General features: G+C 44.8%; 1 protein-coding gene across 2 annotated transcripts in view; it reads left to right on the top strand.

The window, feature by feature from the left end:
- LOC138246342 (circularly permutated Ras protein 1-like) overlaps positions 1–23,658 on the top strand; it is a 214,958-nt gene that overhangs the window by 173,207 nt on the left and 18,093 nt on the right. For both annotated transcript variants that reach the window (XM_069200855.1, XM_069200856.1), the window contains exons 14-17: positions 17,626–17,710; positions 17,982–18,088; positions 19,469–19,581; positions 20,045–20,156. In XM_069200855.1, coding sequence (XP_069056956.1) covers positions 17,626–17,710; positions 17,982–18,088; positions 19,469–19,581; positions 20,045–20,156 — 417 coding nt within the window. The remainder of the gene's footprint in view (positions 1–17,625; positions 17,711–17,981; positions 18,089–19,468; positions 19,582–20,044; positions 20,157–23,658) is intronic.

Raw genomic sequence — 23,658 nt, 5'->3', positions numbered from 1 at the left:
TCTTGATTTGTCCGAAGCCTTGTTTGGAGAACTACTGTGTTATCTAGCCGTCTTCAGTTCCAGCCGTAGGAGTTCCTGGGCCACCTCCAGACTGTGTTACATGAACTACAGAATACCAGGCCATCCATTAAAGTGACTGAGTGCCAAAAAGACCAGAACTTTATGTGTACCTTAGGTACTAGTAGCGACTGTGAAGGTATACCCTCCAACCAAAGTGCAGGCAGTAAAGACCCAGGTGATTCTCTCATCGCACATGCCAGTATGTGAGAGCACATATAGGAATCTTGGGAACAGTTATGCAACAGTAATAGTCCCCTTGACATCTTTACCATGTAGAAAGCAGTCCAAGAAAGAAATCTGGACTGACAAAAGCCAGGAGACTTTTAAAATATTTAATCCTGTCCTGTACAAATCCTTAGCACTGAAGGCTCCAGGCTACCATGAGTTCTCCATTCTACATACAGATCCCTTTGACAAGTGATTTGAACCCACTCTTGTTGACTCTGATGTCCTCAGTGACTTTAATGTCTTTGAGAACATTTAGGGGCAGATTTATGAAAAGTGGCCCTGGACCTAGTGCAGCACCACTTTTCTTGTGCCCCTTAGTGCCCTTCTCACGTCACCATGTGTGCACCATATTTAAAATACGGCGCACAATGGTGGTAGTTAGGGAACTAGAGTCATCATTTTTTTACGCTAGTTTAGTGCTTTGCAGGACTAGCGTAAAAAATGTTGACTCTAATCCTGCAAAGCACCCAGAGCTCTGAGCAGGTGTTAAAAATCCTGGAAAAAATGACCCAGAGAAATCTTTTTGATTTCTCTGCACCATTTTTCCGGCCACCCCTAACTGGGGAATGCTCTCCCTTGCATATATTATGCCTGGCGTAGGCATAATGTGGTGCAAGGGGTTACAAAGTGGCACAATGCATGCATTGCGACACTTTGTATATATGGTTAAGCGTTTTTGGCCTTCCAACGCCAGGTTAGCATAAAACAAATTATGCTAATATGACATTGGAATGGCGCTAGGCCCTCTCAAATCTGGTCCTTAATGTGCTCCATGTAGTTGCATTGCACCCCAGCAGAATCCCAGCCTCTGCTGGACTGTAGATTATTCCAAAGTGTACCCTTCTACATAGCAGAAAGTGTCTGCTGCCTCCTTGCCACCAATCTCTATAGTACGGTGGCTACTGCCTCCTCGCCAATCTATGGAAAGAATGACTATTATATTGGGACACAGACCTTTTTTCCTGTATCCCTTTTGATTAAAATCTGTTCGATCTTTCACCTCTCCTAAATGTCTGCTGTGGGAAATGGGAGTTTTGGGACAGAAAAGACCCCTGCACAGTGTTGGACATGCACCCCTTACCTGAGTGCCCCCGCTACTGAGATATCTGGATCCTGGGTACCGATTTTTCATCATAGGCAAACACGGATCATGCATGTGTCATAACCCAGGCCTGTCTCACAGATTGTGGTCTCCTTGGATCAGGAGGGGTGCAAAAAGCATTACCCTAGTTGTGGTTAAGGGCTACTGCCCTAACTATGAGCATGGTGGTGGCAGCATACTGTTTTGTAATAGTGATCAGTAGAGTGAACAAGCTTTTTTTACCTGTGTCACCGGTGTGAGATGTACCAGCCCTCTCATGTAAAGTTCAGCTACTGTGTATCTAACTGGCCCTAAGCCTACATCATGTTAGTATGTAGCAAGGTACAGCGCATGTGTGATTGCGTGTGCGTGCTCTAATATATGTAGGCCTGTGTGTTATAGCACGTGAAGGCTTTGAGTTCCATATTGAAAGCTAAGGGCCTTGGACAACCACGTGCAGGTGTAAGAGACGTTGCAGACCGATTTGTGGGTTGTCTGCATGCCTGAGAGCTGGGTGGGACATACACACACACATAGTGGAGGAAGGGAGAGCCAGGCTCTCTTGTGCACTTCTAAAAGGTTCTTTGGTTCTGAATACTGGTCAGTGAGGTCTGGGCACATCTTTGGAAGGAGAAGAGGCCAATGAGGGAATCATAAAGAGCTGGAGCCCTTTGTAACCCGTTGATAGGCATATGTCAATGAGGCTGATATCCAGGTGAGATGCTCTAGCTACTCCCATGGCCTGTGTTGTAGGGGTGTATCAAGTTTGGAGTCATTGCTTCCTAGACAAAGGACAGGACAGAGTAGTTGACACTTCATAGTGGGCAATCCACACAACACGAACTTCAATGATTAAGACACTAAATCAAATCTGTGTCTGGAAATGGATTATAAAAATGGGAGCTTGAGCCTCCAAACATTGTTAGATTGTAGCTGTACATTAGCACAGAGAAGCTTAGCACAACTTCTGCTAGGTGTGACCAGGACTGGGGACCATTGTTGCCTCACATAAATTGGAACTACCCACAACCCTTACACAGAGAAGTGGGAATCAGGATTTTACCCAGACAATGCTAGCATGCCGGCCTCAGGGACACTGTGTTTATTACTTGGGGTGGGCTGTATTTCACTTTGTATTTGTATATAAATGCTACTTTTTTCATAAAAACAAGTATCTAGCTGGACATTTGTGTACTGTGGTTGCTAAGCGTGTTTTGAGTTCTGTGTCTGTGTAAACCTGGCACCTACCTCCCCGAGAAGCCTTGGACTGCTCGACCCGCTACCACAGAGAGTCAAGTGCTGAAGAAGTAGTACTTGGCCCACTTGCTCAGAGTCCATAGTAGGTCAGGCCCCAGGATACCATGAGTAAAAGGTCTCAGCCTCCATGTCAGAGACCATAGGACCTGCTTACCCCGTGGCCCTCTGAATGTGGTTCTGACAGGGAAGTTTATGTTCTGTCTGGCTCATAACTTTGATGAGAACCAACTGAATACAGAACAAGGAGGAATGTCCCTGCTTTAAGGTTAAGGTCAGAAAGAGTTACATCTCAAACATCCCACACCAGTTTCACCTTTGTCTACTTTCTGGATTGTAGTACACACACACACAGCCCAAAGATCTGGTGAGGAACATTTATAGAAGACATCTGTGCCTACAATTGGCATGCATGGCTTTTTCACTCCTTTTTCCAATTTCTAAAGCCAAGCAAAAAAGGTGCACAGTGATAATTCCTATATTAATTTGGTAAGGAGTGGAATGTTGATGGAGCTACACCTTCTGTCAGGTGTTCTCCAGATTCAGGAAGTTGTAGGGTCTGCCTAGAAGTATCAATGGAGAGATTGAATGCAGACTCTACTAACAGGAATGCTTGGTACTTGGTCTGAGGCAGAAAGTTGTCCTTCAGAGCCTACTAGTTTTTTGTATTACTATCACCTTTAATTGTTGATCTTTAAATATAATTGTAACTAAACTTATCGATTTCTTCACTCAGTCTGTACCTCTGGCAGAGTTAGGCTTGGTACCTCACCATGCTGAGTTTGTCAACTTAAAGGTTCTTTCCGGCAGGGGAATGCAACTCAGAGTATTTGAAAAAACACACATCTGTGTGATGTATCATCATCACTTGTGCATCTCCCTGCCATGTGTAGTCACACTCACACTTCTCCCTTCATAGTGGCGTCACTAACACTCCTGCGTCTCATGGCAGTGTTGTAATACTCTTTTCTCACATCTTTTTGAAGCGTGGCAACACTCTCACTCACACTCCGCGCAAGTGGCATTGTGTCAACTGATGTATGTCTCCAGCGTGGGATCGCTGTCACTCACACTTCTTGCTGATGGTAGCATTATTCTCACTCATGCTGTTCTCTGTACTGTGGCACAATTCTCACTCATACATCCCTTTGGTGTGTGACATAATTTATAATTTTCCACGCAGTTTGACATCCCTTTCACATCTCTTTGCAGTGTTAGTTCCCTGTCAGTCATACACCTCTCCTGGCTTCAATCTTACTCATACTTTTTGTGCTTTGTAAGATCACTCTCTCTCACACATCTCTCTTCAGTGTGACATCACTCTCACATCTCTCGGTAATGTGACATTACTTTAACTCATGCATGTCTGCAGTGTGACAACACTCTGTCTTCACAATGCAACAGCAATCATTCTCAGTACAGTATGGCACCGCTTTCACTCATACGTTGCAGTGGGATATCACTCATACTTCTGTTTGAAGTGTGTTGTAATGTAATTGCATCTGTATAGCGCTTTGCACACCTGCCGAGGCACCAAAGAGCCTCTGGGCAGAGGCAGCTTGCTACTCCATGACAGTGCTATGGATGGAAGAGTGATTGTGTCTTGTGATTGAGTAGTGTATGATAATGTGTACGGTGATGTTATTGTGCTTTATCCACTATGCCTAGGCATAAACCTGAAGCGAAAAAGACAAGGGATTAGAGGCCGTATGGACAAACCATTTTTACGGTCAGATATGACCTGATCAGTCCGTTTCCGACTGGAAAAATGCTTTTACATGTGTACAAAACACAAATTGAGATGTGATAACGTTACTGAATCGTAGTTTGTGATTTTTAGTTGGAAGGGGCGTATTTAGGGCATCCCTTCCAAATGCTGAATCTGAATGGGATGTATGAATGTTTTACGACTGAATTACGGTCGCAAAACATTCATATTTTACAGGCTCCTTGAAGGAGGTGATAACCATTCGCAAATAGGAAGGGATCCAGAGGGGACCTCTTCCCCATTGAGAATGTAAAAAATATATATTTTAAGAGCAAGCAGTTGCCCCACGGACCACTGCCTACTCTTAGAAAGTTAAACTTCAAAGTTTAATTTTTTTCTTTTTAAACATCTTATTTTTTTCCTTTAAGGAAAACGGGTTGTATTTAAAAACAAACAAAAAATATTGCTTTCATAAAAAGAAATTGCAGACATGGTAGTATGCTGACCCCTACAGGCCAGCATCCCTGTGATGGCTGATATTCCCAATGGGTCGCAAACTGCGACCTACCTCATTAATATTCAAGAGGTAGGTCACCATCATGGTCAAGAAATCTTTATTCCATTTTCATGAAATCGTAAAAGAAATACATAAAGTTTCATACAAACGACTCAAAGCAAATTTTCGAATAAAATGTGCTAAAAGTAGTCTTTTGCCAAGTAAACTAAGCATCTGTGAAGGTAAAACATCTTTGTGGAGAAACACATTTTGCTGAATTAAGAAAATTGGCGTGCAGTTTTAACCTGCATTGAGCGCACCTCACCTACCCGATGCACATCCTTCCATTCATTCCACTGATCCTAAGTGCAGGATTAAGGAAGGAACATACCCTAATAACATAATCTGGGCTCCCAAAGAGCTGCAAATGCGATACTGCTTCTTTACATCTCATAATGTCGAAATCATTTTAAAATGGTTTTAAAAATTAGATTAAAAAGTTTTTATAACTTTACAAAAAAAACAAAAAATGATGGATAGACTGATGAAAAGTCCCATCACAAGAGAAGGCAAGCAGATTAGAATTCCAGTGGAAGACGTCCTCATAAACTATACTGAAACAGGGATAATATATTACTCTGACTGGCCTAGTTCCTTAGCCGTTAAGAAGTACTGCACCAAAAATGTTCACTGTATTGTCTATAAGAGATATAAGATGATAACATTTCGGTAGGTTCTGGTCCCCTCTTTAGGGGCGAGCGCAAAGCGCTCCGTCCCTCTTCTAATCTCCCTTTAGGGGGATTTTAACCAGCCCATGTTACGTCAGTCACTTACTTTGGTTGGTGGGCTTGCCTTTTAAAATCTGCTTGTTTTCATTCGTGAAAGGCATGCATACGTCATGCCTTTTCCAGTGTTTAGCCCTCCTGGAGAGCACCGGTAAACCACAGGAAACCTACGAGGCTCTATGTTTTCCATATGGTTTCTGGACTACTTTTTCTCTGCACTCCTCATCGCGATCGCGCTGTGTTTTACACAGCGCTATCACTCTCGTTTTTTTTTGTTTTTAATTTAATGTGCCAAGAAAAGTCCGATTAGGCGTTTACAACCCTAATAGCTCTGACTCAATGTAACGCGAGACCCAGTGCATTGCAAATGCTATTTAAAGATGGGGACAGTAATCGACAATGCTCAGGACTCACAAATCTTGTAACTGAATTAATTATTAAATACATTTGTGAGTATGGTACCCCAGAGTTTGCTGTTACTTGTAATTGAGTCCACAGGTACCCCATCAAGGCCTGTGACCTCCCTACCCAAACTTTGGCCTATAGCTTCCACAACCTTGGTTACTGATCGTTGCAAGGGGGTGGAGTTACAGAGTCTTGAGTTTAAAGAATCCAATAAAATCTTGTCCTCCTCTAGATGATACATGGTACTAAAGTAGTTTACTCAGGTCGGGACAGGATGATAATGGTTTGGGTGATGCATCTCTCTGTCTGATGTTATTGGCTGTGCTTCAGAATACTTTGCTACGTTTACCTACTGCAGCTAACTCACATTGTTGTCACTCTGCACTAACTAAAAATTGCTTTTTCCCTGATTATAAGCTTATAGTTCCTCGTTGCCTCTGCGACTACTTGGGGTTGATACGAGGGCCCTTCACAATTGGTGATTGGCCTCTAAACAGGCTCCATCTGGGATTTTAGGGGCCGGTCTGATAGGCTTGGTTGAGTAATTCTTGATGCAGATACACAGGCGGCTAAACTGTGAGCTAAGTGCTTCCCCCTCTCTTGTGCTAGGCAACCCAAGAACAATGACAAACATTTGGACAATAAAATGTTGAGTCTAACTTTGGGCCCTATAAGAAACCAGAATAGTCCTAGGCCATCTTTAGAGGGTTAGGCGATCTCTGTGGTGGAGGCAGGGGATTAACCTTGCGAACGGGAAAGAGCCCAACTGCTGTCAGGGCATTATGGTCTCCCCAATGGGCCTCTGTTATCGAAAACTTTTTAAAAAATGAGAGGAAATCTGTGGTAACAAAAATCAAATCTATGATTGAGGCCTGCTGTGCAACCCTGGAGGAGGGTAAAAAACAGTCATCTATTCTAAACTATGGAAACAAGTTCACCAAATCATGCTCAGCTAAATATTGACCCAGCTGAACACCTCTCTTTTCACTAAGAGCCTCCCAAACCTCCATAACTCTTAAATTTGTGGCTCTTCCGGACACAAGATAAGCTTAGCATTAAAGTCCCTGCAGACAATATAGTTAGGGAATCCTACAAATTTGTCCATGGGTGCAGTTAAATTGTTAAAAAAACACAGAATAAGAAACACAGATTGGGTAAAGAAAGTCGGTGTTATAAGAATTAATCAGATAGAACTTAAAAGAAATAGGATTGTCCTTAACACATTAAACAATATCACTGACACTTTAAAGCTGAGATGTAACCTAAGTTAGATCGAGAGACCTCCCCTGGCCCTCCCACGCACGGAAGGCACAGCGGGTCTGAAATACCAGGTATAACTATCACAGGATGGGGAGATGGCCCATGTCTCCCGAAAAACAATAATATCATACTCCCTGAGGAAGTTGAGCCAATCTGGATTGTATATCCAATCCTTGAGACCTGCCACGTTCCAGCTCATTAAGGTAAAGAAGACTTGGCTCAACAATGCCTATCCATCCTAACAATCCGGGGCGGTAGAGCCTGGGTTAGCCTCCTCTGGTCGGGTAGGTAAAGGCCTTGGTTATGGTCAGTCAATGTCTGACAGAACGTCAAAACAATTTGTGATGGGTACCTGAAACTTTTAAATGGGCCTGGGGTAAATAAGTAAGTCCCGTTGTCTTGCTGAAAGAGTACCAGACGATTATCATTGCAAGGAAGCTGTGTTGTCTTACAAGGGGAGGGAGACCCGCTAGGGCAGGCATGGTGGCAAAAGTGAGCTCCTTCCATGGGCTTTGCTCAGGACACTAAATAAAAGCCTTTGAACTAACTGAGGGGATCTAAAATTAACAATCACACAGTTACCTCTGACTTGCATGGGGCCTTGACCGATCCATCCAACTCTCCTGACCATTAGGATTTCTCATGCCAGGTGGAAGGGTAAGCCCCTGTGATGAGCTAACCAGTCCAGCACTTTGTTTAATAGGTCCACGTGGGATTCCCTCTAATGTTCTCGTGGGGTGGGGGTGGGGCGCTTCGAAGAGCACACACACTCAGAGCTCAAATTGTCCTTCAGACCAAGGCAGCGCTCAATCCCCCGCCTCCACTTGATAACAGTTATGGCGTGGCTTTACGGGCCTCTGGAGATGGGAGTACCGGGTTGATCCCCGACCTCATTCCAGCTAGACAAACTATTCAGTTTGGAATAAGATTCCATTGAGCTGTGAATGTCAGTAATGGCGGCTCCCTCTGGGCTTCGTGGGTTTGACTGCCTTTGTGGTACATTGTGGGGTAGTTGTTATTGTGCCTCCAGTATATGACCTAGACAGGCCTGATATACCCAGGGGGAGGTTAGGAGAGGACAAACTCAAGGGAGAAGGGCTAGGCTTATCTACAGGTAATACGGCTAGGTTGGGACCAGAGTTCAGGAACAGTCTCCTTTCTGTAAGTGCAGTCTCAGTGCTAATGATGCCTACAGCTCTTTCCAGCATTTTGTCGATCGAGGCACCCGAGGAAGAGTCAATTGCAGGCAGGGGGACTGCAGCAGCTGAGTAAATTATCCTGTGATGCGGGAGGCTAAATGTGCTTTAAGCACAATGTCACAAGTTGGCCCTCCTCTGCAGGCAAGCGATATCCTGGGGGATGAGGTCCCACTTCACTCCAGGAAGAGTGAATTCTAGGCAAGGAGGCTGCGGTGGGTGTATAAAGCATCCCGCGCCGTGGGGGGCTGAATGCGCTTTAACCGCAGTGTCATATCCTCTGCAGGCAAGCGGCCTCCTGGGGTATGAAGTCCCAGCCCAGGAAGAGTCAACAGTGGGCAAGCGGGCTGCCGCGGCTGAATAGAGCATCTATTTGTGACCCACTGGGAATCACAGAAAGTGTAAAACACATTTTTGTACATTAGTGTTTGTGCTTGCCAAACAGCGAATTGCAAACATTTGGAATTCAGTAATTTGTACATCTGGCCCAGGGTGTGTAACCATTAGTTACTAGTATGTGGACAGACCGGCATTGTAGCATATGTGGGAAGTGGTTTGGTTTGGTACATGTATGACAGACTTTTCTGAACTTTTTGGCGCTAGGGTGAAACTGCACCCACACATGGCTGTAGGTAAGAGAAAATGTGAGAAGAACTACCATCAGTCAAGAGTATACACCAACCAACTGTATGTTGCATGTCTTTCATGTCAGTTTCCTCTATGGCCTATGCTGATGCGCAGTTATTACAGAGTGTAGTATATTATGTTGAAGATACACTAGTGGTGGTGGAGCAACCCATGATATTACCCATTATGTTGCCAGACCTGGTATATGATCTGAGACCTTACCCGGCGCAGTGGGAGCAACCCCTAGGAATGAGCATCATATGACCCACCATTGTATGTGTTCTGATGTGTCCACCATGGAGTGAAACAGAGTAGCACCCCTTGTGGGCCAGGCAGTATGTGAGTGCTGGTGACTTCTCCTGGGTGTCTCACAGACCAGACCGACCCATAATGATGTACATTGCACCACCTGCCAATCTTGGCAGATGAACGGCACAAGACCACCTCCGAGAGGTCACTGGGAGGAATTGGCACTGGCTAGGAGTGGTCAGGGAGTCGATGGGGGGCTCGGTAGTCTCCGCAGTTACACTCTACTCATGTGGCACTGTTCACATTTTGCCCTTTCAAGTACATGTCAGTAAAGGCAAGACGTAAACACATTTTCGCTTAACCTGTTGTTGGTAACTCAACCCAGGTGTAACACAGACCAGCCCCGAGTAATGGGCATAGTACAAGGGTATGTGGCATGAGGGGGCGGTGCAGCCCAGAGAAGCATGGCCCAGTGGCCACGATGGAGTGAGTCTCTGGGAGTCTTAGCAGTGCTGCAAGCCACTCTTCAGGCCAATGGCGCTGTTTACACCGGTGAGTGTAAAGCGGCTTAGTGGTGCTGTAATAGTACATCTAATCAAACATCATGCCTGTGTCGCTGTTCACGTACACATGTGCACATCAAATATACCTCACTCAGTGTAGGTGGCCTGCACGCAGAGATGATTAACCAGAGCAGCAGCACTGTAACACCTTACACCATTGCTGTGTTTACACGAAGGAGAGATCACAGGTCTTGCAGGTCCAATGAGTTTTAACGCCCATAGCATCCTTTTCATGTGTGGATATTGCAGTCAGCACTGATGCATCAGCACAGGGAGTATAGGAATACATTTCAATTTGGGGGCAGTTCACACAGATTAGTAAGGCAGTAGTTTCCCCAGTGGCGGCGCTCTTAATCCAGATTGGTGTTGATCAGATACATGATCATTAAAGTGGGCTTTACACATATTAGATGGTACCGCAGCAGTAGTGGTACGGAAAGTGCATTTCACACCGGTGCCACTTTTTTTCTGGAGTGTTGGGTCCTTACGGTCTTCCCCAGTCCCATGTGACTTTCAGTTGGTTTCCCTTTTCCGGAAGGGAATTCCAGTTTTGTTTAAGCATATAGGGGTGTGCTCGAACGTCCCCACAATACCTGGGCATAGAACATCTCAAACATTAACATGGTATCTAGTGGGGATAATTTACACAATTATTTGTACCACAATGAGACTTAATTTATCAGCGGGACATCAGTGTAATTTGTATCAATCAATCAATTCATTAACTTCTTTATGGTGTAGTATTCCCCAATCCACATACAAAGGGCCTGGAGTGTTTGTTAAAAATAAAAGACAGAGAAAAAAAAAGAAAAAAAGAACAAAATCATTGTGAATCCCACCACTAAGTCACAACTAAACCTCTGTCTATCTTGTCTTCAGTCTTCCTTGTGTACTGGCAGAGTGTGGTTACACTCCTCATTTCATGCGCAATCCACATAGGAGATAGTCCTTCAATGTTATCACATTGGTGGGTAATCCTGCCCCAAACCTTATTGTATGTGCGTCCAGAAATGTAGACGACTCCTCCCAAAAGGATTGTGAAAGGGAAGGGAATCCAGAGCTGAGGCTTTTGTGAAGGAAGGCGATCATGTCAGCACGTTTCTTCTTGTAGGAGCCGTTGACTTGAGTGGCTACCGTGGAGTGGGTGTGCTCTCTGTGAACCTCCTGAGGTTTATTTCTGTTAGAAATGGGGTTTCTGGTTGGCTGGGGTATGCACCTAAGCCAGGCAGAACCCACCACTCTAATCAGGGCGAGGGAGTTACACACCCAACATACCCCCCTGCCCACCCCCTTGGTAGCTTAGCACTAGTAGTCAGGCTTATCCCAGAGGCAATGTGTAAAGTGCTTGTACAACACACACAACACACATGACACAATAAATACACCACAAAGGAAACACAACACCAATTTATCTAAAAATAAACTGTATTGCGTAAAACATCATAAGACCAAAAACGACATGTCAGTAATACCCTGCTACACAAGCACTTGTCAGAACATCACACAGTTACTAGTACTCTGGAACCATAAGCAGTAGTCAGGTAAACAAAGGTTACTGGTTATTCTGCAACACAAGCAGTAGTCAGGTTGTCATTATTACCAAAAATCACGTCATAATGGACACGTATCATAGATGCCAAGACATCATCAGGAATGCCTCTCTCATGAACAACATTTCCCAAATGGCAAGTCCTTAGTATCACCAATATGGATGTACATAGCATGAAAATATTCCAAGTAAACACATACTATAGTACCGAAAACATATCACCAGGGATACCAAGATTTCATCAAATGGGCATACGGGGGGACAACATTGCCCCAATTACAGGCACGCTCTTTCCAGGCACCGTCTATCTGCAGGGGCTTACGCTCCTGTGCTTCCTTTACACGATGGGTGATATCGCAACACACCCGGGCTAGTGCGGGAGCTACTGTGCTCCTCATGGGGGGGGTAATGGGATAAATCTTGGAGGGTGCAGATACCGCTTCACGCCTACTTCAGGAGATACGCCCCCGAGGGGCTCAGCAGGGACGGGCCCTCCGATGAGAGTTAAACTTCCCATCCTGCCAGTTGTGTTAAGGATGCCCCCAAAAAGGTATGCAGTGGGTCTGCCGGGTAGAAGGAATGGGGGGGCCCACACCAACTGGACCCTGTCGCCCATGAAAAAAAGGGAGGACGGCCGCGCTCTCCTGGATGGGGGGCTGCCCCTCGGAGCCCGCACCCCACCCGGGCTCTTCTGTACTCAGGGGATCCTCCGGGCTCTGATACAGGGTCCCCTGCGCCTTAGGGCGGTCCGCGACTTTGGTGGGTGGCTGTTCCCTGACGTCCGACCCTTGCTCTTGCTAGCCGCTCTTCAGCTGGGCAGCACGCCCGCACCTGGCACGGTGTGCGAGCTCCCCAGGATCACCGTTCTGGGCGGCAGTGGTGAGTGCTACACAGCAGGTGTCTGCTTGTGCCCTGGGGCACCTATGAGAGCTCACCTCTGCCGGGCTCCCCAGAGGCTGCAGATGGGCTCCTCTTTCCATCTCCTGCACCGGGGGGGACATCAACACAAAGGGGGTCGGGCATGCTCAACTCATGCTGCCACCCTGTCCAGATGTAGGAAGTAGGCGCCCCACGCGCTGGCTGCACCAAGGAAGGACAGCGCTCGCCGTGCACTGCGAGGAACAGGCTGTAACAGAACCAAAAGCGCTCTCTCTGTGCTAGGAAAATGAAGAGCAAAGTGCTCCTATGTGCTGTGAAAAAAAATATAAAAATGCAGCCGAACAGGGGGCACACCACCCCGCCCCTTGAGACAACAAAAAGGACACTGGGCTGCAGGGCTCCAGCAAGCAGGCCAGCACAAGATTTAAGATGCAGTGGCAGTCCCTCTCAGTGACCTAGCAGGTCATAGGTCAGTACAACAGCAGCAGTCCCATGGCAGTTCCTGGTGAGTCCTTCTAGCAGCATCCAGTGTCCAGTTCAGTAGTCCATTAGTGTCTACAATTGTGGGGGAAGACCCCATGTACTCATACTCATTTTGCACAGTCTCCACAAAAGCAGGATAAGGGGTTCCAACCAGTACTGACTGGTTCCAGGTGTGTCCCTGATCTCCTCCAGCACAGACTCCAGACATCAGTGGGGGAGTAAACAACCCCTTTGTGTGAGGCCAGAGCACAGCCTTTGCAAATACAGGTGTGCTCCTCCTCACCCAGCCCAGGAAGACTGTTCAATATGCAGATGCACCTCTATGACAACTCTACCCTCCCGGTGTAGAGACTGTCTGAAAGGTATGAACAAAGCCCAGCTGCCACTCTGCCTAGACGTGGATTGTAGTCAAGTCATAAAACACCAGAGTCATAAGCACAGAGAAATGAACACTTTCTAAAAGTGGCATTTCTATAATGGTAATTAAAAATCCGCCTACACCAGTAAGCAGCATTTCTCACCAACATTACAAACATACCAAACGTGTCTATGCTACTCCTCATACATTAGATAATACCACCTAGACATAAGTTAGGGCATTTCTAATGCAATCCTATGAGAAAGGCAGCAGTCACAGTAGTGAGGAACCAAATAGGTTGTTTGTCACTACAAAGACAGGCCACACAACCAGGCACATGTCCTGCCTTTTACCCACAAAGCACCGTGCCCATAGGGCTAGCCAGAGCCTACCTTAGGGGTGACTTATATGTAGTAAAAGGGGTGTTCCAGGCTTGGCAAGTAAATTTAGATGCCAGGTCCCCGTGGCAGTAACTGCGCATTCAGTCCCTGCGGTGGTAGGCCTGAGAGAGGTTTGAAAGGCTACCTCTGTGAGTAGGTCCACTAGTAGCATTTAATTTACAGGCCCTGGATATAGAGATACAACTGTACAAGGGACTTACAGGTAAATTGAATGTGTCAATTAGGTGTAAGCCAATCATATCAAATTTAGAAGGGAGAACACATATACTTTAGCACTGATCAGCAGTGATAAAGTGCTAAGATTACTAGAGCCAACAAAAAGAGGTCAGAAAAAATAGGAGGAGGAATGCAAAAAGTTTGGGGATGACCCTGTATAAAGGGCCAGATCCAACAATTTCCATGAGAACTTGGCCTTTGTTGATGATGACAGCTACTGGGTAGTGTCTTCGGGGCTTCAGGTGTTGTAGTATAGCTATAGTATAAGCCCCCAGAAACACCCTGAGCACAGTCATTCAGGGCCATCAGAATTGGATGGCAGCTGGGGCTCCCTCTCCAGGGCCCTGCACTTTTTTGGAGCAAGCACTCCTGTTACACTATATATTTAAGTAATAAACAAGTATTGGCAAAGCCAATTGGTCTCGCCTACGCAAGAGCTGTTGGCTGTGCCAATGGCTTTTAGCCATGTTTTTGAGTAGTGTAGCTGTTGTGCCGCATGGCTAAAAGTTAGAAAAAAAAGCACTATAATGCCTGCAACGCTGGCTGTAACATAGTTCCTTTTTTCTTACGGTGGCTGGGGGCGGGCAACATGGACAGTTGGTAACAGGCACAACTGGAGGGAGTGTACAAGCAACACAGACAACCAGAGGGCTATGAGGCTGCCAGAGCTGGCGTGTCATAGCATTTTTTCTTATGGCAGATGGAGGGAGGGACAACACAGACAATGGGAGAGTGGGAGGTGGGAAAGAAGAAGCAACACAGACAATGGGAGGGTGGAAGGTTTGAGGGAAGAAACAACAAGAAAAATGCGAGGGTAGGAGTGAAGAAGAAACACAGACAACGGGGGTGCTTTAGAAACAACACGGACAACCGGCGCTATGATGGCAATGGCCACAACAGAGAAGAAGCAACAATGACAAGGGACGAAGAAAGGAAAATAATTCCTTAATCACAGTGCAAGAAGTGCAGCAATACTAATCGAAATAAAGCTGTCACACCACAAGCCACTCACCTGTATTCCCAGACCTTCTGCATAAGTAAAGAACTTATACCACTTCCCCTTGAGGTTACTCCTTAGTATCAGAAGAGATGACTGGTACAGGTGACCAACCCTCGGGGGAAGAGTTTTGGGAGGGAGAGAGATAATGAGCATTGTTTCTGGTATACCTGGTGCTCCCGTGAAATGGATGGCAGATATGTGTTAATCGTTTTGAGCAGGACCCCTCAAGTTCTAGTGGCAAGTCACACTCGTTCAGTCAGGATAGGTATTCTGCAGCAACAACACAATCATTTCAGATAGCCATACATGAATGCTTTACAATCAGCCTGAGGTGCAATTCCTTAATGAAACATACCAAACAAGAATTACTATAAGAAATCTGAGTCTATGTGAAGGACCCTAAAGCACTGACCCCTGTTCTGAATCCTAAGTGTGTAGGCTTTATCTGTTGTTACTGTTGTGTTTTTTCACACAACTGGTCCTTTTCCTTTAGCCAAAGCTTTCTTATTCAAACTCAAATTAATAGGGGGGATTAGTGCACTAACCTGCTGTGCGTTTAAAGGGCCAAAATAGCTTAAGCATTAAACAGTGAAAAGATGGTAGCAGCCAAGGCGATGTGGGCAAGCCTACCGACTGATCGACCAGGTTGCATGGTTAAAGGTTGTTGGACGTTGCTTCAAAGGGAAGTAGTTCCAAGGGAGATTCCTGGCCCCCTACCTCTGGGCAAAGATGTCCTGGTTTATTCTTTTCGCAGGCAGCTGGGTTTGGAACGCATGGACAATGAGATAGGAGATACAGCAATATCCCTAAAACGAATTGACAAAGCCAGGCAGGTGTCCAAATTTGAAAGCTTTATTTATAATCTATCATACAAGTGTTTATCTGGAGCCTTCTAGAAGAGTCGATGTTTTTAGTCAATTAGAACATTGGAATGTTGAGCGCTCCTTTGAGGACAATGGAGTAGCTCAGGGCTTCCAATGGCTGGTAAAAGCCTGGAGCTCCAACATTCCAATGTTTGTCACACAGCAACAGCTGTGAACAAAGGCCTCCCGGAGCCCAAGGGAATTTCAGTCCCCTCGTGCTCCATGATGCCTTTGTTTTATTTATTAGTTTATTCTGCCCTCTAGTGGCAGAATGTTTTAATAGCCTTATAACCATCCTTAGCTGGGCTATACCGGTCGTTAAAGTCCCTTGTTAAAGCTAGAGCAGACTTTCAGTGGCCGGTATAAGCCGATATGGTGGGCTATAATGCTATATTAGAACATTGGAATGTTGAGCTCTCCTGTGAAGACAATGGAGTAGCTCTGGGCTTCTAATGACTGGTAAAAGCCCGGAGATCTAACATTAAAATCTTTACCTTTCACAGCTATTGCTGTGAACAAAGGCCCAATTGAGCCTATGGGCATTTCAACCCCCTCGGGATCCATGAGGCTTTTGTTTTACTAATAAGAACATTCTGCCCTAATGGGGCAGAATGTTCTTCTGCTCAGGCCTTTAACACTGGAGAGAGTGTTAATGGCTGGTGTAGCCTGCTACGGCGGGCTATAATGCTATATTGGAAGGCTGTCTCTACTGGGATGCTGGGCAGGAAATTTAAGGAGGTTGAAAAAAAAAAACGTTAAGCACTGGAGTTTCCTGAGTATTTTGAGTGTTTCTTGTCAACTAGAATGCTGTCTTTGGCAGAAAACTGAGGCATATAGCTTTTAACTAATCAGCACCAGCTATTACGGCAGTTGAACAAATAAACCACAGACAAGCATTAGGGTACTTTGAAGTCAGCAGGAAACAGAGGCTTTTAACTAATCAATATCACCTGTTTGCATTAGCACTTAGGTAAACCGATTTTGAAACGGTACACTTGAAACTAAAGTACATAACATACTTAAATAAAGTCAACAGCAAAATATGTGGAGAAGGAGGTCCTCCAATGCATAGCAGGTTGTATGCATGGGTGGTCAGTTGTGTTGCCACTCAGTCTTAAGTGGAGTGTTTTCTTTTGTGAATATTTTTTAGCTTTACCTGGATGAAAGCTGATCGTTTGCTGTTGATAACCTAATGGGTGATGTGCAGGGTTTTGACAGATGAACGTCATTGAGTGCTTTTAGGACCAGTGAGATGTGTTCACATATGTGACCGTGTACCAGTTGTCTTGCAACGGCCATATGAATTCTCTATAATAAATGCAGTAATAAGTTAAATGTTTTTGTAAAACCTGTTTGCATAGTCAAAATGTGAAATCATGAGAGAGGTAGTTGCCGTGAGCCTGGATGGGAATCCTAGGCTGATATTAGGGTAAGGATCTAGAAGGTAACAGGCATAGTTCAGAGTCCAAGATCAATCACAGGTGTCTCATTTGTAGGTGTTGTTGGTAATGCTCCCAGTTCCTGGGGGCCCGATTTGTGACAGTAACTCTTCCAATCAGCAAATCAGTGAATCGTTTTTTGGATGATTTAAGTTTAAGGTGGTTAGAAGGCATCCACTGGTTGATTGCTTGGAGACAGCAGGCTAGTCCTGATTTGTCAATATCTCTTGGTTTATCCAGTTTTAGGATGGGCTGAGTATTATTGGTGAGGTTGTAGCAGGTGCTGTAGTGGGCAGATGTATGTCAAATACTGCAGGTGGCTGCGGTAGAAGCGGAGAATGGAAAAGAACATTGATTGACCCTGGAGGTAATCTTGACTTAAAGCTGGAAGGCATTAATGTTAGTGTGGGAAACAAGATGATGCTTGATTTGGTAAAGAGGTAGGAAGAGACCCAGTCCTGGGTCATTTCTTTTAAGACAAGTTCCTGTGGCTTCTCTCACTTTCACTCCAACTTCTCTCCGCAGTGTGGTTGTGTCCGTGTTGACCATAGAAGGCACAGACTGTAGTCTCCTTGAGCTCGGGCAGTTGGCCAGTAAGACAGGAGGCAAGGTAAGACATTTAAGATGATATTTATGTGTTTTACTGTTTTATTTCCTATATTTTCCGTTTGCAGAGCCCTCTGCTATGTTATGGTCAGGTTGTATCACATAAATGCCTTACATAACAAATTCAGTTGGGCAAAAACATCCAGAACTGGTGGCTGGAACAAGTGTGTTTGCGTGACACATGCGAGGAAGTGGGTAGCATTTTTATTGGGAGGGAAGTAACAATGTGGCAACTGAGGTAGTGTGTTTCTTTTTTGGGTCTCCTTGGTCTTCAGGTGAACATTGTGCCTCCCAAGCATCTGTACAATGAGTTCCAGTCCATTGTGGAGACCGAGGTCATTGCCACCAATGTCAAGCTGAAGATCTTCCTGCCTCTGTCTATGTAAGAAACAAACATTTTGCAGAGAGAGAGAGAGAGTGTGTTTATGTGTGTGTGTCAGTCTGTGTGGTTAAATTTGAAAACAGAGTAATGGTGAGTTAGATCAGTGGCATCGCTAGTGGGGCATCTTCCACCTTGTTCCTCTGCGTCCTGTCAGAAAAGCTTATCAATAAGCACACATATTGGATGCTACCATTCTTGCCAACATCTGTGAACACCAAAGATAGACATTTAGTGGAAGATTTAGAAAAAAAAATCAGGAAGCTAAATTAATATCATTATTACCTTACAATGGAGTTATACAATTTTTAAGCTAACGAAAACTGAAATATGACAGCTTAAAACCAGAAGTCTGTAACATAAGGCCAGAGAGGTGGGGTTCATGTGCTTCTTCAGCAGTGGCTGACTTAAGGGAAGGCAGCAGTCCCAACTTCGTCACAGAGTGGGATGGGGTCAGTGAGACTTCTGACCCTACCCCACTCTGTGAGGAGGTGTTACTGATTGACACTCGCCCTGGGCGCTTCAGGGCATAAACCTGAAGCGCCCAGGTCGAAGTCAATGGGTGACGCTTCCCTCGTCACCTGGGGGAGGGCCTTGAGACACCTTTGCTGAGCCGAGGAGGTCACACCCCCAAGAGCTGTGATCTCTTCAGCCCAGCAAAGTTCAGCTCATGCATGTCTGCTCCTGGCTGCCTGACTCGAACATGAAGAGTGTCTGTCAGGCTGACCTTTGTTCAGCCTGACAGCCACTCTTTATAAGGGGCAAAAGTGTGGGGGGGGTGTGGCCCCTCCGCCCTAAAGGACGGGCTGTGCTTGTTCATAGGCTTTTAATATCACTTCACAGAGTGCTTCTTAACATCATGACTTTATCTCTGGGAGCACACAGGCTGTGCGGCATTTGCAGTTTAGAACAGTTGGCAAAGTGATGTGCCCACCATTAGCCTTTTGTCCACTGTACTAAAACCTTAATGACATGAGTAGCTATCTCCAATAACATTAGATGTAAATGAAAATAGCACACATTTTACGACAGGTTCATGGATTCATTATTTTAAAATGTAATTCTTTTCTTTATATTACTTAAAGGGAAAGGTTGTGCTTATAAAAGAATGACCACACACATATGCACATATTAGCCCATTACGGGTTTTCTTCCCTTTTGTGTCCCATTAAATATAATTTCTATAGACGTCCCTTGATCCATTTTATAGAGAGTTGGAGAGCTTTGTTGACCAGTCCACCTCTGTCTGACAGGAAATTAAAAGAGAGGGATGACCAGACAGCAGAAGTAGTGACGCTACCCACGACAACCCTGTTGTACTCAATCTCGTCACTGTATAACGCTCCTCACAGGAAGCAATGTCATCTTCTCTTCCCTCTAAAGGTTCTTCCTGTATGAGGAGCGCACCCTTCCCATTCTGGACCGTCCCCTAGGCAGCATCAGCGGGGACACTGAGCTGACTTTCGAGTTCAGCACCCATGAATCCAAGCACCTGGGTGAGTGACAGGGACCGCTCTGCAAGGTTCAACAAATGGGAGAGTGGTGAAAGGCGCTTTCTCAACAGCAATTTATCGGAGGGCTGTGATACCTTTTATGAAGACACAGGGGAGAGGCCAGGTTTAGTGCCCTTGCGCAGGTGAAGCAAGAATGGAAAGATGATTTCTAGTTACACACAGGCAAGCTAGGGGCTTAGGAAGGTAATTTGTTTTGGGTCCATTCACTGAGAAACACCAGGAATTAGTTAGGTGACTCCAGGGGTACTTTTTCTCTCATACGATCTGGTGGGGTAGGGACTGCATAGGCCCACTGGTGTCTTTGTTTACCCTGGGCACTCTCTCCTCCTGATAGGTGCTGCATTTTTGGTCAGCAACCTGCTGCAGTGTTTTGTTTGTTGCTGTATGTTGTGTGAATCCATTGACCCAGCTCTCCTCTCTTTGTCTCTCTTTACTTTGGATACAGAGATATTGCGGTACTCTGAGCTGCCATTTCAGGCCCAGCTGAGCTTCACCATGGCTGATGGCCAACCTGTCGTCCGAATCCTAAGCCAGAAGAGACCAGTAACCAACGACAGGTACCAGTCAGCAAACGTGTCTGTTTTTCAACCACTGGCCATGCCGCAAGTTGGTAATTGTTGTAGTAGTTGTAATCAAACTATGAATTGTTTTTCTTATCAGAGCACAAGGAGGATCAATATAGAGGAAACGTCCCACACCTCCATACACACTTAAGACTGTGCAGATGAGTTGTTAAGCCTCGCTCTATGTATTTTTCTTCTAACAATGGGAATCACCATCAGAACCTGAAGCACTTAACGATACCGCAGACGACTCCAACCATGACCCTCATTTTCAACCAATTCAAAACATTGAGGGATCCCATCTATTCAAGAAAGTCAATGTACTACTCAAAGAATAAACTGGCTTTGACATTTCTTCCTTCCTCATCCTGATTCTTATTACGAGTGAGTCATAAATTCTGCTCTGCCAGTGGAGTTGTGGAAATTTGGCCACTCCGTGTTACGCTTGTAGTTCAGCGTTCCAGCCAAATTTTGCCAACCGCCGCATGGCAGAGTTTTTTCACATGCATGGCTTGCCAACGGTAAGTTGTCGAGCAAGTATTGCTGTCCCCCTGGTGCGATTTTCTCCCAGCAAACTGTCTCAGGCGGTTGCAACTGTTCGCAGTGGAAAAGCTGAAGCTCAATTGGAAAATCTACTCGCGCTGCAGCAAAATCAACTTGAGCAGCAGTGCCCTCTAGCAAGCTGTGTGGTGCTGTTTGCACTGATTTTTAAGTGCTCAACAAGCTCCCGGTGCTGGAAATCAGTGCGAGCAGTTCAGCTTGCCAACTTCCACCTGTCCGCGGAACTCCGCAGAGTCTTGTGGAGTTTTCAGGTAACTCCTCAGAATTTTCCGGAGTAAAACAACATGATTTACGGCCACCCCTAATTCTGAGGGAACTCTTCCTAATCACTCAATTTTGAAAAACCTTTATTTTTCTTAATCAGTGATCTCAAAACATTGCTCAAAATGCTTCGATGATAGATCTAATGTGAGTGAGACCAAGTGACCAATACTGAACAAGCACTATTTTGTCTCTCACTCCCTGTATAATAGCTCTCAGCAAGCATAGGCAAATTCAGTTAGCCAATATGGTTTGTCTTTAACACTGGGGCACCAAGATATTGGTTTTATCATCCCTTGATTGTTTTTGTCATTCTTGATGACAGAAACCATTGAAACATGGCCAACCAAGCGAAGGCATGTGTTTGCACATCTGGCAACATCTTTCAATAGTTTTTGTTATATTTTATCATAAAAACCACACGATGATTGGCGCTGTGCATGCGCATGTATATGAACAGACGAAGTTAGGAAAAACAATTAGAAGTAAAGCACAGGGCCAGATGTTTGACTGTTTTTAGGGGTCGCAAACAGAGATTCGGCCCATTTGCAAGACGCTAAAATGGCCTCTGGCATGTACATGGCTTTGAAGATATCAGCAAAGAAGTGAAGTCGGTGCGATGAACTGACAGGCTTAAGCTGTGCAAATGTACTGTCTTTTCCAAATTATGTTTTATGAATTACATTACGGCAAAAAGAAAACTCCGCTAAACATGATAGCTGCCCATGCAATCTATGACAAGTGCAAACGTAGAGCGTTAATTCTTTCAATAAATAGGACTGGGGTGTCACCACATTATAATGACATAGGGGGTTATTCTAACTTTGGAGGAGGTGTTAATCCGTCCCAAAAGTGACGGAAAAGTGACGGATTTACCACCAGCCGTATTACGAGTCCATTATATCCTATGGAACTCGTAATACGGCTGGTGGTATATCCGTCACTTTACCGTCACTTTTGGGACGGATTAACACTCCTCCAAAGTTAGAATAATCCCCATAGTATGGAGCAGGAGCTTGTTAGCAGCTCATACTGTAAAATCTTGTGGATCCGACAGCACACCACTTCCAAGTTATTTTACCAGGAAAGGATTTATAATTGCTGCTCTGGATCATTTTGATTTTGAAGACTGCTCTTCTTTGTCTGGAACATCCAGCACACATGATACTGCCATGGTGCTTTTTCAAGACTGTACGAATGAATTAGCTGCTGGAAAACAAGCTGCGGACGAAGCTGAAAACTTATAACCCAACAGCCTTGCCAACATGTGCAAAATCAGTACAAGCCATCAACACGTCCAAGTCTACCAGAAAGTTTCAAAGTGGATGAGGACATCTATCTTCTTCTACCTAATGCTGTAGTCCGCAAAGCTGATTTAACTGAATTTATCATATCGCTTATTCAGTGCGGATTGAAGGATGAAGAAAAGCCAGTTCCTCCGTGAGCTGGAGTTCATGCGCTGATCTCCCAGAATACCGTCCCATTAAAGAAGGTTGGGTTTTCACCAGTAATACCATCTTCAGTCACAAACTACACAACAGTATATACATCTCTAAGAATTTCGAAAATATGCGTGTTCAGCTTGAAGACCAGCCTATACTGGCAATTTTCTGCATTGAAGGAGTATTCTCTTTTGTAGATGGCATTGTTGTGAACAATCCAGTAGAATTTGATGATCTGTATACAGTGATAACACATGACAAAATTTGCAATGAGGTGTGCAGGAAGTTATCTTAGTGGATGTGGCACAGATGATGCACTTATTGAGGCTGAAATCTTTGGAAGCAAAACTGTCCAGTTAGGATTGAACGGAACTGATAATGTTAATTTGTTACAAGGTATGCTCATCATATCTGAAGCGATAGAAACATTTTGTTGGAATGCTTTCTGGAACAAGAATGACAAGTTAGGTTTTACTTATCTTATCTCAGAAGTGAACAAGGCACAGGGTGTACTTCATTCTGAAGACATAATGGAAAGCCAGGCAATGTTCAATACACTCAGTTAAAAAATCCTGAAATCATGTTTGTAAACTTTGTTAAAGAATGTGAAGAAAAATCAGAACTTTGCAAGTACTGGGGAAATGTTTTACACATGATAGCTCTAGTAAAAAAAACTTGGTACATGCTGATCGGCAAAGGTGATTGGGAGCTGCAAGTGAAATCTGTGTAGTCACTGATTACTGTGGTTCATGAATTTGATTGCATAAACTACCTGAAATATGGGTTCTGGTATTTGTAAAGAGTGAAGAAGCTAGAGGTGGAAAAACCATACCTCCACAGAAAATTCATCCAACGACCTTTTTTGGTGAAAGACAGAGAGGGAAGGTTCAGTGCTGTGGCTCCAGCTATGAAACTGGAATAGACGACCCAAAGATCACAGAAAAGCTCCCAGGGCATTGTTGGTCAGACATGTAAAAGTGAATATGTTGTTCAGAGAGATGACAAATTCAAAATTAATGGACCATCGTGAAACTGTTCATCACCATGAACTTGTGGGAAAGAAAGGGTAACGTTTTCATAAACGTGTTGATAGCCTTCTTCTTTACATGCAGCAGCAAGGCCCTTTGAAATGACTGAGCCTGTGCAACTACACAACTTCATTACCACACAATATGTGGATAACAATATAAAGACATGTCTACTAGATGTCCTGGAACATGAATCAAAACTAT

This window comes from Pleurodeles waltl, chromosome 7 (assembly GCF_031143425.1).
Source record: "Pleurodeles waltl isolate 20211129_DDA chromosome 7, aPleWal1.hap1.20221129, whole genome shotgun sequence".
Lineage (NCBI taxonomy): Eukaryota > Metazoa > Chordata > Amphibia > Caudata > Salamandridae > Pleurodeles > Pleurodeles waltl.
The sequence above is the reverse complement of the archived record's forward strand: the minus strand, read 5'-3'. Positions and strand labels throughout refer to the sequence as shown.